General features: G+C 39.7%; 1 protein-coding gene across 3 annotated transcripts in view; it reads left to right on the top strand.

The window, feature by feature from the left end:
• The first annotated feature begins 8,109 nt into the window (after window positions 1-8,109).
• Window positions 8,110-12,471, top strand: part of LOC112247781 (arrestin red cell) — a 111,208-nt gene continuing 106,846 nt past the window's right edge. For 2 of the 3 annotated variants that reach the window (XM_042328153.1, XM_042328154.1), the window contains exon 1: window positions 8,112-8,360. In XM_042328153.1, coding sequence (XP_042184087.1) covers window positions 8,338-8,360 — 23 coding nt within the window. In that variant the 5' untranslated portion in view covers window positions 8,112-8,337. Of the gene's footprint in view, window positions 8,361-12,471 lie in introns of all 3 variants that reach the window. The other variant, XM_042328155.1, reaches the window with a different exon arrangement.

The raw sequence follows: 12,471 nt of genomic DNA on the forward strand, positions 1-12,471 counted from the left end.
GAAGAATGATTAAACTCTCTACTTTATTCCTAGGAGAATGATTGAACTCTATACTCCTAGAAGAAAGATTGAACTCTGTACTTTATACCAAGCAGAATGATTGAACTCTATACTTTATACCAAGCAGAATAATTGAACTCTGTACTTCATACCAAGCAGAATGATGGAACTCTGTACTTTACACCAAGCAGAATGATGGAACTCTGTACTTTATACCAAGCAGAATGATGAAACTCTGTACTTTATACCAAGCAGAATGACGGAACTACTTTACTCTAAGAATAATGAAAAAAATCTTCACTCTGTTCTTAGAAGAATGATTGGACTCTTTACTTTACTCCTAGAAGAATGATTGAACTCTTTACTCCTAGAAGAATGATTGAACTCTTTACTTTACTCCTAGAAGAATGATTGGACTCTTTACTTTACTCCTAGAAGAATGATTGAACTCTGTACTCCTAGAAGAATGATTGAACTCTTTACTCCTAGAAGAATGATTGAACTCTGTACTCCTAGAAGAATGATTGAACTCTTTACTCCTAGAAGAATGATTGAACTCTTTACTTTACTCCTAGAAGAATGATTGGACTCTTTACTTTACTCCTAGAAGAATGATTGAACTCTTTACTCCTAGAAGAATGATTGAACTCTTTACTCCTAGAAGAATGATTGGACTCTTTACTTTACTCCTAGAAGAATGATTGGACTTTACTTTACTCCTAGAGGAATGATTGGACTCTTTACTTTACTCCTAGAAGAATGATTGGACTCTTTACTTTACTCCAAGAAGAATGATTGGACTCTTTACTTTACTCCTTGAAGAATGATTGGACTCTTTACTTTACTCCTAGAAGAAGGTTTGAACTCTGTACTTTACTCTTAGAAGATTGATTGGACTCTTTACTTTACTCCAAGAAGAATGATTGGACTCTTTACTTTACTCCTTGAAGAATGATTGGACTCTTTACTTTACTCCTAGAAGAATGATTGGACTCTTTACTTTACTCCTAGAAGAATGATTGAACTCTGTACTCCTAGAAGAATGATTGAACTCTTTACTCCTAGAAGAATGATTGAACTCTGTACTCCTAGAAGAATGATTGAACTCTTTACTCCTAGAAGAATGATTGAACTCTTTACTTTACTCCTAGAAGAATGATTGGACTCTTTACTTTACTCCTAGAAGAATGATTGAACTCTTTACTCCTAGAAGAATGATTGAACTCTTTACTCCTAGAAGAATGATTGAACTCTATACTCCTAGAAGAATGATTGGACTCTTTACTCCTAGAAGAATGATTGAACTCTTTACTCCTAGAAGAATGATTGGACTCTTTACTTTACTCCTAGAAGAATGATTGGACTTTACTTTACTCCTTGAGGAATGATTGGACTCTTTACTTTACTCCTAGAAGAATGATTGGACTCTTTACTTTACTCCAAGAAGAATGATTGGACTCTTTACTTTACTCCTAGAAGAATGATTGGACTCTTTACTTTACTCCTAGAAGAAGGGTTGAACTCTGTACTTTACTCTTAGAAGATTGATTGAACTCTGTACTTTAGTCCTAGAAGAATGATTGAACTCTGTACTTTACTCCTAGGAGAATGATTAAACTCTGTACTTTACTCTTAGAAGATTGATTGAACTCTGTACTTTACTCCTAGAAGAATGATGGAACTCTGTACTTTACTCCTAGGAGAATGATGGAACTCTGTACTTTACTCTTAGAAGATTGATTGAATTCTATACTTTATACCAAGCAGAATGACGGAACTCTGTACTTTACTCTTAGAAGATTGATTGAACTCTGTACTTTATACCAAGCAGAATGATGGAACTCTGTACTTTATACCAAGCAGAATGATGGAACTCTGTACTTTATACCAAGCAGAATGACGGAACTCTGTACTTTACTCTTAGAAGAATGATTAAACTCTCTACTTTATTCCTAGGAGAATGATTGAACTCTATACTCCTAGAAGAAAGATTGAACTCTGTACTTTATACCAAGCAGAATAATTGAACTCTGTACTTCATACCAAGCAGAATGATGGAACTCCGTACTTTATACCAAGCAGAATGATGGAACTCTGTACTTTATACCAAGCAGAATGATTGAACTCTGTACTTCATACCAAGCAGAATGATGGAACTCTGTACTTTATACCAAGCAGAAGATTGAACTCTGTACTTCATACCAAGCAGAATGATGGAACTCTGTACTTTATACCAAGCAGAATGATGGAACTCTGTACTTTATACCAAGCAGAATGATGGAACTCTGTACTTTATACCAAGCAGAATGATGGAACTCTGTACTTTATACCAAGCAGAATGATGGAACTCTGTACTTTATACCAAGCAGAATGATGGAACTCTGTACTTTATACCAAGCAGAATGATGGAACTCTGTACTTTATACCAAACAGAATGATGGAACTCTGTACTTTTACACCAAGCAGAATGATGGAACTCTGTACTTTATACCAAGCAGAATGATGGAACTCTGTACTTTATACCAAGCAGAATGATGAACTCTGTACTTTATACCAAGCAGAATGATGGAACTCTGTACTTTATACCAAGCAGAATGATGGAACTCTGTACTTTATAACAAACAGAATGATGGAACTCTGTACTTTACACCAAGCAGAATGATGGAACTCTGTACTTTATACCAAGCAGAATGATGGAACTCTGTACTTTATACCAAGCAGAATGATGGAACTCTGTACTTTCTACCAAGCAGAATGATGGAACTCTGTACTTTATACCAAGCAGAATGATGGAACTCTGTACTTTATACCAAGCAGAATGATGGAACTCTGTACTTTATACCAAGCAGAATGACGGAACTCTGTACTTTATACCAAGCAGAATGATGAAACTCTGTACTTTATACCAAGCAGAATGATGGAACTCTGTACTTTACACCAAGCAGAATGACGGAACTCTGTACTTTACACCTAGCAGAATGACGGAACTACTTTACTCTAAGAATAATGAAAAAAATCTTCACTCTGTTCTTAGAAGAATGATTGAACTCTTTACTCCTAGAAGAATGATTCGACTCTTTACTTTACTCCTAGAAGAATGATTGAACTCTTTACTCCTAGAAGAATGATTGAACTCTTTACTTTACTCCTAGAAGAATGATTGGACTCTTTACTTTACTCCTAGAAGAATGATTGAACTCTGTACTCCTAGAAGAATGATTGAACTCTTTACTCCTAGAAGAATGATTGAACTCTGTACTCCTAGAAGAATGATTGAACTCTTTACTCCTAGAAGAATGATTGAACTCTTTACCTTAATCCTAGAAGAATGATTGGACTCTTTACTTTACTCCTAGAAGAATGATTGAACTCTTTACTCCTAGAAGAATGATTGAACTCTTTACTCCTAGAAGAATGATTGAACTCTGTACTCCTAGAAGAATGATTGGACTCTTTACTCCTAGAAGAATGATTGAACTCTTTACTTTACTCCAAGAAGAATGATTGGACTCTTTACTTTACTCCTTGAAGAATGATTGGACTTTACTTTACTCCTAGAGGAATGATTGGACTCTTTACTTTACTCCTAGAAGAATGATTGGACTCTTTACTTTACTCCAAGAAGAATGATTGGACTCTTTACTTTACTCCTAGAAGAATGATTGGACTCTTTACTTTACTCCTAGAAGAAGGATTGAACTCTGTACTTTACTCTTAGAAGATTGATTGAACTCTGTACTTTACTCCTAGAAGAATGATTGAACTCTGTACTTTACTCCTAGGAGAATGATTAAACTCTGTACTTTACTCTTAGAAGATTGATTGAACTCTGTACTTTACTCCTAGAAGAATGATGGAACTCTGTACTTTACTCCTAGGAGAATGATGGAACTCTGTACTTTACTCTTAGAAGATTGATTGAACTCTGTACTTTACTCCTAGAAGAATGATGGAACTCTGTACTTTACTCCTAGGAGAATGATGGAACTCTGTACTTTACTCTTAGAAGATTGATTGAATTCTGTACTTTATACCAAGCAGAATGACGGAACTCTGTACTTTACTCTTAGAAGATTGATTGAACTCTGTACTTTATACCAAGCAGAATGATGGAACTCTGTACTTTATACCAAGCAGAATGACGGAACTCTGTACTTTACTCTTAGAAGAATGATTAAACTCTCTACTTTATTCCTAGGAGAATGATTGAACTCTATACTCCTAGAAGAATGATTGGACTCTTTACTCCTAGAAGAATGATTGAACTCTGTACTTTACTCCTAGAAGAATGATTGGACTCTTTACTTTACTCCTAGAAGAATGATTGGACTTTACTTTACTCCTAGAAGAATGATTGGACTCTTTACTTTACTCCTAGAAGAATGATTGGACTCTTTACTTTACTCCAAGAAGAATGATTGGACTCTTTACTTTACTCATAGAAGAATGATTGGACTTTACTTTACTCCTAGGAGAATGATTGAACTCTGTACTTTACTCCTAGAAGAATGATTGGACTCTTTACTTTACTCCTAGAAGAATGATTGGACTCTTTACTCCTAGGAGAATGATTGAACTCTGTACTTTACTCCTAGAAGAAAGACTAATCTTGCTGGTCTTTTACCTGACTTTAATTCCATTTCATCTCAACATAACACATCTGATTGATACACAACATAATATTCAAACAGATCATTGCTAATTTATCAATTAAATGTAATTATCACATTTATATTCAGATCTAACCTGATTGTTTCAAACACGTTTTATGTTTATGGTACTGGAGCGCATGTCTAGGTCCAAAAAGCTCCTTAACAGCTTCTACCACCAAAGCATAAGACTGCTGAACAATTAACTCGCTGTTAATTATCTATGCATAGTCAGTTTACCCCTACCTACATATACAAATGACCTCGACTAACCTGTACCCCCGCACATTGACTCGGTACTGGTACCTCCTGTATATAGTATCGTTATTATTATTTTATTTTGTTGCTTTTTATTACATTTTTTACTTTAGTTTATTTAGTAAATATTTTGGTTCAGGGCTCGTAAGTAAGCATTTCATGGTTATATTCGGCTCTTCGGACAAATAAAAGCTGTACATTCTTTGCAAAGATTAAAGTGAAAAACCTCAAATATGGCATAATACAGCCTTATATATGGTGTCATGAGGTTTATAAGCATTTATAAATGATCTTCAAGAATCTAGGGGTATCAATTGAAATGACTGTCGACCAGCAGCAGTTGTGTAAAGTACTTAAGTAAAAAATACTTTAGAGTACTACTTTTTATTTAACCAGGCAAGTCAGTTCAGAACAAATTCTTATTTACAATGACGGCCTACCCCTACCCCGGACGACAATGGGCCAATTGTGCCCCGCTCTATGGCACTCCCAATCACGGCTGGATGTGATACAGCCTGGAATCGAACCAGGGTCTGTAGTGATGCCTCTAGCACTGAGTTGCAGTGCGTTTGACCGCTGTGCCACTCAGGAGCACTTAAGTTGTTTTTTGGGGTTTTTCTGTACTTTAGTATTTATATTTTTGGCAACTTTTACTTTTTCTTCACTACATTCCGAAAGAAAATGATGTACTTTTTACTCCATACATTTTCCCTGACACCTAAAAATCCTTGATACATGGACCAATTCACACACTTATCAAGAGAACATCCCTGGTCCCTACTGCCTCTGATCTTGCAGACTCACAAAAAAGAGAACATCCCTGGTTATCCCTACAGCCTCTGATTTGGAGGACTCACTAAACAGAGAACATCCCTGGTCCCTACTGCCTCTGATCTGGAGGACTCACTAAACAGAGAACATCCCTGGTCCCTACTGCCTCTGATCTGGAGGACTCACTAAACAGAGAACATCCCTGGTCATCCCTACTGCCTCTGATCTGGAGGACTCACTAAACAGAGAACATCCCTGGTCCCTACTGCCTCTGATCTGGAGGACTCACTAAACAGAGAACATCCCTGGTCCCTACTGCCTCTGATCTTGAGGACTCACTAAACAGAGAACATCCCTGGTCATCCCTACTGCCTCTGATCTGGAGGACTCACTAAACAGAGAACATCCCTGGTCATCCCTACAGCCTCTGATCTGGCAGATTCACTAAACAGAGAACATCCCTGGTCATCCCTACAGCCTCTGAACTGGAGGACTCACTAAACAGAGAACATTCCTGGTCATCCCTACAGCCTCTGATCTGGCAGACTCACTAAACAGAGAACAGCCCTGGTCATCCCTACTGCCTCTGATCTGGAGGACTCACTAAACAGAGAACATCCCTGGTCATCCCTACTGCCTCTGATCTGGAGGACTCACTAAACAGAGAACATCCCTGGTCATCCCTACTGCCTCTGATCTGGAGGACTCACTAAACAGAGAACATCCCTGGTCATCCCTACAGCCTCTGATCTGGCAGACTCACTAAACAGAGAACATCCCTGGTCATCCCTACAGCCTCTGAACTGGAGGACTCACTAAACAGAGAACATCCCTGGTCCCTACTGCCTCTGATCTGACAGACTCACTAAACAGAGAACATCCCTGGTCCCTAAGGCCTCTGATCTGAAGGACTCACTAAACAGAGAACATCCCTGGTCATCCCTACTGCCTCTGATCTGGAGGACTTACTAAACAGAGAACATCCCTGGTCATCCCTGGTCATCCCTACCGCCTCTGATCTGGAGGACTTACTAAACAGAGAACATCCCTGGTCATCACTACTGCCTCTGATCTGGCAGACTCACTAAACAGAGAACATCCCTGGTCATCACTACTGCCTCTGATCTGGAGGACTCACTAAACAGAGAACATCCCTGGTCATCCCTACTGCCTCTGATCTAGCAGACTCATTCAATACAAATGCTTCGTTAGTAAATTATGTCTGAGTGTTGGAGTGTGCCCCCGGCTATACGTCAATAAAAAATGTAATAAAATTTGAAATGATTTATACTTGAGACTTAAGTACATTTTAGCAATTCCATTTACTTTTGATTCCTAAGTTATTTAAAACCTAATACTTTTAGACTTTTACTCAAGTAGTATTTTACTGGGTGACTTTTACTCAAGTAGTATTTTACTGGGTGACTTTTACTCAAGTAGTATTTTACTGGGTGACTTTTACTCAAGTAGTATTTTACTGGGTGACTTTTACTCAAGTAGTATTTTACTGGGTGACTTTTACTTTTACTTGAGTCATTTTCTATTAAGGTATCTTTACTTTTACTCAAGTAGTATTTTACTGGGTGACTTTTACTTTTACTTGTGTCATTTTCTATTAAGGTATCTTTACTTTTACTCAAGTAGTATTTTACTGGGTGACTTTTACTTTTACTTGTGTCATTTTCTATTAAGGTATCTTTACTTTTACTCAAGTACTTGAGTACTTTTTCCACCACTGCCCAGCAGGACATTTCTTTATCCAAGACCTGTCATGAGGTACAGCTTGACACTATGGCTCCCTATAGGGTCCACAGATCTATTGCTAGGCAACGTTTGAATAATGCTGGTAATTATGATATTACTAATAATGGGGTCTGCATTATATGAATGGTGTCCGCTGGATTACAAGGGGTTGATTAGAGGCCGTTTTAACTGAATTAGAGAGTCGAGGCACCTTGGTTCTCTCTCTAGGGTTCGTGTTCGGGTTGTGGTTGAGGTTAGGGTGGAAACAGGATGTGAAAATGAGGCTAGGGTTAAGGTTATGGTTGAGGCTGGAGTTGAACCGGCATGTGGACATGAAATTAACCCGAACCCTATCTTCATGTCCACATCCTGATTCCTCCTTAATTGATAAGAAAGACACACCCTCCACCATTTTTCCCCCTTATTCCATTGGTGGTCCCAAAGGCAAGGGTGGACTGTGCCTGTTTGTTGTCCATTCACAAGCCTCTGCCGAGTCCCAAATTATACTTTTCCACCCCTTCTCGTTAAGTCCAGTCAGGACCAATATGAAGCAGGTGCAGCCCGCCCTTGATCTAGTTTCAGGCGTTTATTTTATGCCTGCTAGCCTTTCACTGATGCACATGATTCCGAAGAAGCGATTGGTCGAGGGCGGTGTCTGTCAGACGGTAAGGGCGTAGCTCTGTATTTCGCTCACTGTCAGAGCTCGAGGGACGAAACGAAGGGTTCGTTTCCGTTTGTAGGCTGCGGAAACCGAGTTTCACAGTGCTACACAAGCCGAACAGAGACCGATTGGAGCTCGATCCTACGACCGAGAGGAGGAAAGAGAACAGTATTGAGGAAGACCTTGTAACAAAATACCGTCCAAATTTACACTAATATTACACTTTAATAGCACTCAAACCCAGTGCCTGCGAAGATGGGAGACAAGGCGGGGACCAGGTAAGGAGAAATTATCAGTCTTTGGTTGTTTTTAGCGTTTACATTTTTCTGGTGATGTTTGTGTTATTTGGGAAAATAGGCAATCATAAGGAAGAAAAGGTATCCTGGTTTCGCATGCAGAGACAGGGCATGAAAGGCAAGCAGCACACTGGCCGAGGTTCCCTAAGCAGCAATAACAGAGGGTTAGTTGAGAAGAGTGGAGGTTTCGTTGGTTCAGGGGAGAGAGATAGAGGGACAATGATGAGAGAGAGAGTTTTAAGTGCGAATGAAATCATATCATCAATATGCAAGCGAACCCGTACTTCGCATTAGGCTATGGGCTTGTGGCGATACAGTTATCTATAATGCAAAACACAGGGTCCGTTTGTACCTGTCAAATTGAGTGTAGGGAGGGGCTAGTCTATACTGTCGAAATGAACCTCAATCTGATTAATTCTACCCTACTGCTGCTAGATTGCTAGTTTCCAACGTCAGACAGCCACAGATTGTATCAGGTTGAAACAAAGTGATGAACTCGGCTACTGTAGCCACAAGCGACTTAATACATTGTTTATAAAAAAATATATCACCGTGTGCGGCAGCATCATTGTCAACGTTGTAACTATCTTATTACAATGTAACGCAACCTAGACTCAAATAGACTAGCCTACTGTAGCCATTCCGTTGACGATAAACATAGGCTACTTCCTCTTTAAAGTAGCAAGTAAAGGGACACGTGTTACCCTGAAATTGTCATGCGACTGTCTGTCAGTTTGTCTGCAGTTTCTGTGAAAATCCAAATGTAACGTTAGGCTACTATTGTGTTAGTTTACCGCAGCACCGAATCATGACAGGGTGACACCCCCGACTATGACGTGGGTTTGACGTATGGTTCTGGTTTAATTCTAATGCACGCACAAATGTGGGGGTGGGGGTAGGTCAAGCCTTGGAATTTAATGTGGTCTGAGAGAGAACAATGGGATCCATATGAAATACTCTCCACCCCCCCCTCCCTCCCTTTCACCCTCTTTCAATTCAATTACAATTTAAGGACTTTATTGGCATGGGAAACATATGTTAACGTTGCCAAAGCAAGTGAAGTAGATAAGAAACAAAAGTGAAATAAACAATGAAAATTAACAGTAAAGATTACACTCACAAAAGTTCCAAAATAATGAAGACCTTACAAATGTCATATTATGTGCAAATAGTTAAAGTACAAAAGGGAAAATAAATCAACATAAATATGGGTTGTATTTACAATGGTGTTTGTTCTTCACTGGTTGCCTTTTTCTTGTGGCCTCAGGTAACACATCTTGCTGCTGTGATGGCACACTGTGGTATTTCACCCAGTAGATATGGGAGTTTATCAAAATTGGGTTTGTTTTCAAATTCTTTGTGGATCTGTGTAATCTGAGGGAAATATGTGTCTCTAATATGGTCATACATTTGGCAGGAGGTTAGGAAGTGCAGCTCAGTTTCCACCTCCTTTTGTGGGCAGTGAGCACATAGCCTGTCTTCTCTTGAGAGCCAGGTCTGCCTATGGCAGCCTTTCTCAATAGCAAGGCTATGATCAGTGAGTCTGTACATAGTCAAAGATTTCCTTAATTTTGGGTCAGTCACGGTGGTCAGGTATTCTGCCACTGTGTACTCTCTGTTTAGGGCCAAATAGCATTCTAGTTTGCTCTGTTTTGTTGTTAATTCTTTCCAATGTGTCAAGTAATTATCTTTTAGTTTTGTCATGATTTGGTTGGGTCTAATTGTGTTGCTGTCCTGGGGCTCTGAGTCGCTCTCTCTCTCTCTCTCTCTCTCTCTCTCGCTCTCTCTGTCTCTGTATGAAATAAATGAAATACATCAAGTTCTTCCACACTGATCTCAACAAACCATTTCTGTATGGACCTCGATTTGTATATGGGGGTATTGTCATGCTGAAACAGGAAAGGGCCTTCCTCAAACCTATGCCACAAAGTTGGAAGCACAGAATCATCTAGAATGTCATTGTATGTTGTAGCGTTAAGATTTCCCTTCACTGGAACTAAGGGTCCTAGCCGTAACCATGAAGAACAGCCCCAGACCATTATTCCTCCTCTACCAAACTTTACAGTTGTCACTATGCATTGGTGCAGGTAACATTATCCTGGCATCTGCCAAACCCAGATTCGTCCGTCTGACTGCCAGATGGTGAAGCGTTATTCATCACTCCAGAGAACGTGTTTCCACTGATCCAGAGGCCAATGGCAGTGAGTTTTACACCACTCCAGCCAACGCTTGACGTTGCGCATGATGATCTTAGGCTTGTGTGCGGCTGCTCATCCATGGAAACCCATTTCATGAAGCTCCCGACAAACAGTGATTGTGCTGGCGTTGCTTCCAGAGGCAGTTTGGGACTCGGTAGTGAGTGTTGCAACCGAGGACAGACTATTTCCACACGCTACATGCTTCAGCACTCGGCGGTCCCATTCTGTGAGCTTGTGTGGTCTACCACTTCGCGGCCGAGCCGTTGTTGCTCCTAGACGTTCCCACTTCACAATAACAGCACTTACAGTTGACCGGGGCAGTTCTAGCAGGGCAGACATTTGACAAACTAACTTGTTGGAAAGGTGGCCTCCAATAACGGTGCCACATTGAAAGTCACTGAGCTCTTCAGTAAGACCATTCTACTGCCAATGTTTGTCTATGGAGATTGCATTGCTGTGTACTCAATTTTATGTGCCTGTCAGCAACGGGTGTGGCTGAAATGGCAGAATCCACTCATTTGAATGGGTGTCGGGTACATAGGAGTTCCCGTGAAAAAAACGTGCCCGCCTATGTAAATCAAAGGCCCGTCCAAATGAGTCGTTATGGCGCGGTCCCTGTAACAAGAATACCATGGCAACTTTTGTCTAATAATAATAAAGATGAAATAATAAGAGTCAATGTCTACAACTCCATTCAGATTAAACAACTACCTGTCGGTTGCACGTTGTAGCCTACTCCTTCTTATTTAGTCATTTGAATTCCGTTTTGCATTGATCAGCCTAGTGATCTCCCACTTCGCGTTGCTACACATGGACCCTCTGACTAGTACCAACAAGCTGAAACCCGCGAAACCTCTGTAGGCTATACAGCATGTATTTTTTACGAGGCACACGTCATAAAAACTACATTCAAACCTTTGTTGTTTTATGAAATTATTAAATTAAGAATTTTAAATGTCATGGTATATCCTTGTGTGTAGCAATGTCACATGGATAATGTAATTACATGTATTTATTTAATTTGACCAGTATTCAAAGTCACTGTCTGCTCGGCACACCTGGCAGTGCGCCCTTAGCAACTCTTCATGCAGCAGTCAGAGGAGTGTGTGGCTGAAATAACCTTTGACCTTCACTATCCCATCAGTACAGTATATAGCAAGGTTATTATAGTATCCCTTTCAATTTGGTGAAAACGTTCAGAATGTTAGGGCTCAATGGAAGAAAGCCTTGTAAATGCATGCATATTCACGCATATTCACGCATATTCACACATACTCACACATATTCACGCATATTCACGCATATTCACACATACTCACGCATATTCACGCATATTCACACATACTCACGCATATTCATGCATATTCACGCATATTCACACATACTCACACATATTCACGCATATTCACGCATATTCACGCGTATTCACGCATATTCACACATATTCACGCATATTCACGCATATTCACACATACTCACACATATTCACGCATATTCACACATATTCACGCATATTCACACATATTCACACATATTCACGCATATTCACGCATATTCACGCATATTCACGCATATTCACGCATATTCACGCATATTCACACATATTCACACATATTCACGCATATTCACGCATATTCACACATATTCACACATATTCGTCTTATTTTCAGCACTTTGACATTCTATTAAAAGCGCTATAGAAATGTTATACATTCTTATTATTATTATAACATTCAGTTGTTCAATCTGTGAAATATTAGAAGTGGAGAAATGTGTGCGATAGGGGTTTGAGATGGTGGTCCCGTAAAACGACCCTCATGATCCTCACTAATCAAGGAACTGTGTTGACGACGTACCAGTCGTGGTGAACCGTGCGCCAGGCTCCAGGTCTTAAC

The sequence above is a fragment of the Oncorhynchus tshawytscha genome, linkage group LG10 (genome assembly GCF_018296145.1).
Source record: "Oncorhynchus tshawytscha isolate Ot180627B linkage group LG10, Otsh_v2.0, whole genome shotgun sequence".
NCBI classification, from domain to species: Eukaryota; Metazoa; Chordata; class Actinopteri; order Salmoniformes; family Salmonidae; genus Oncorhynchus; species Oncorhynchus tshawytscha.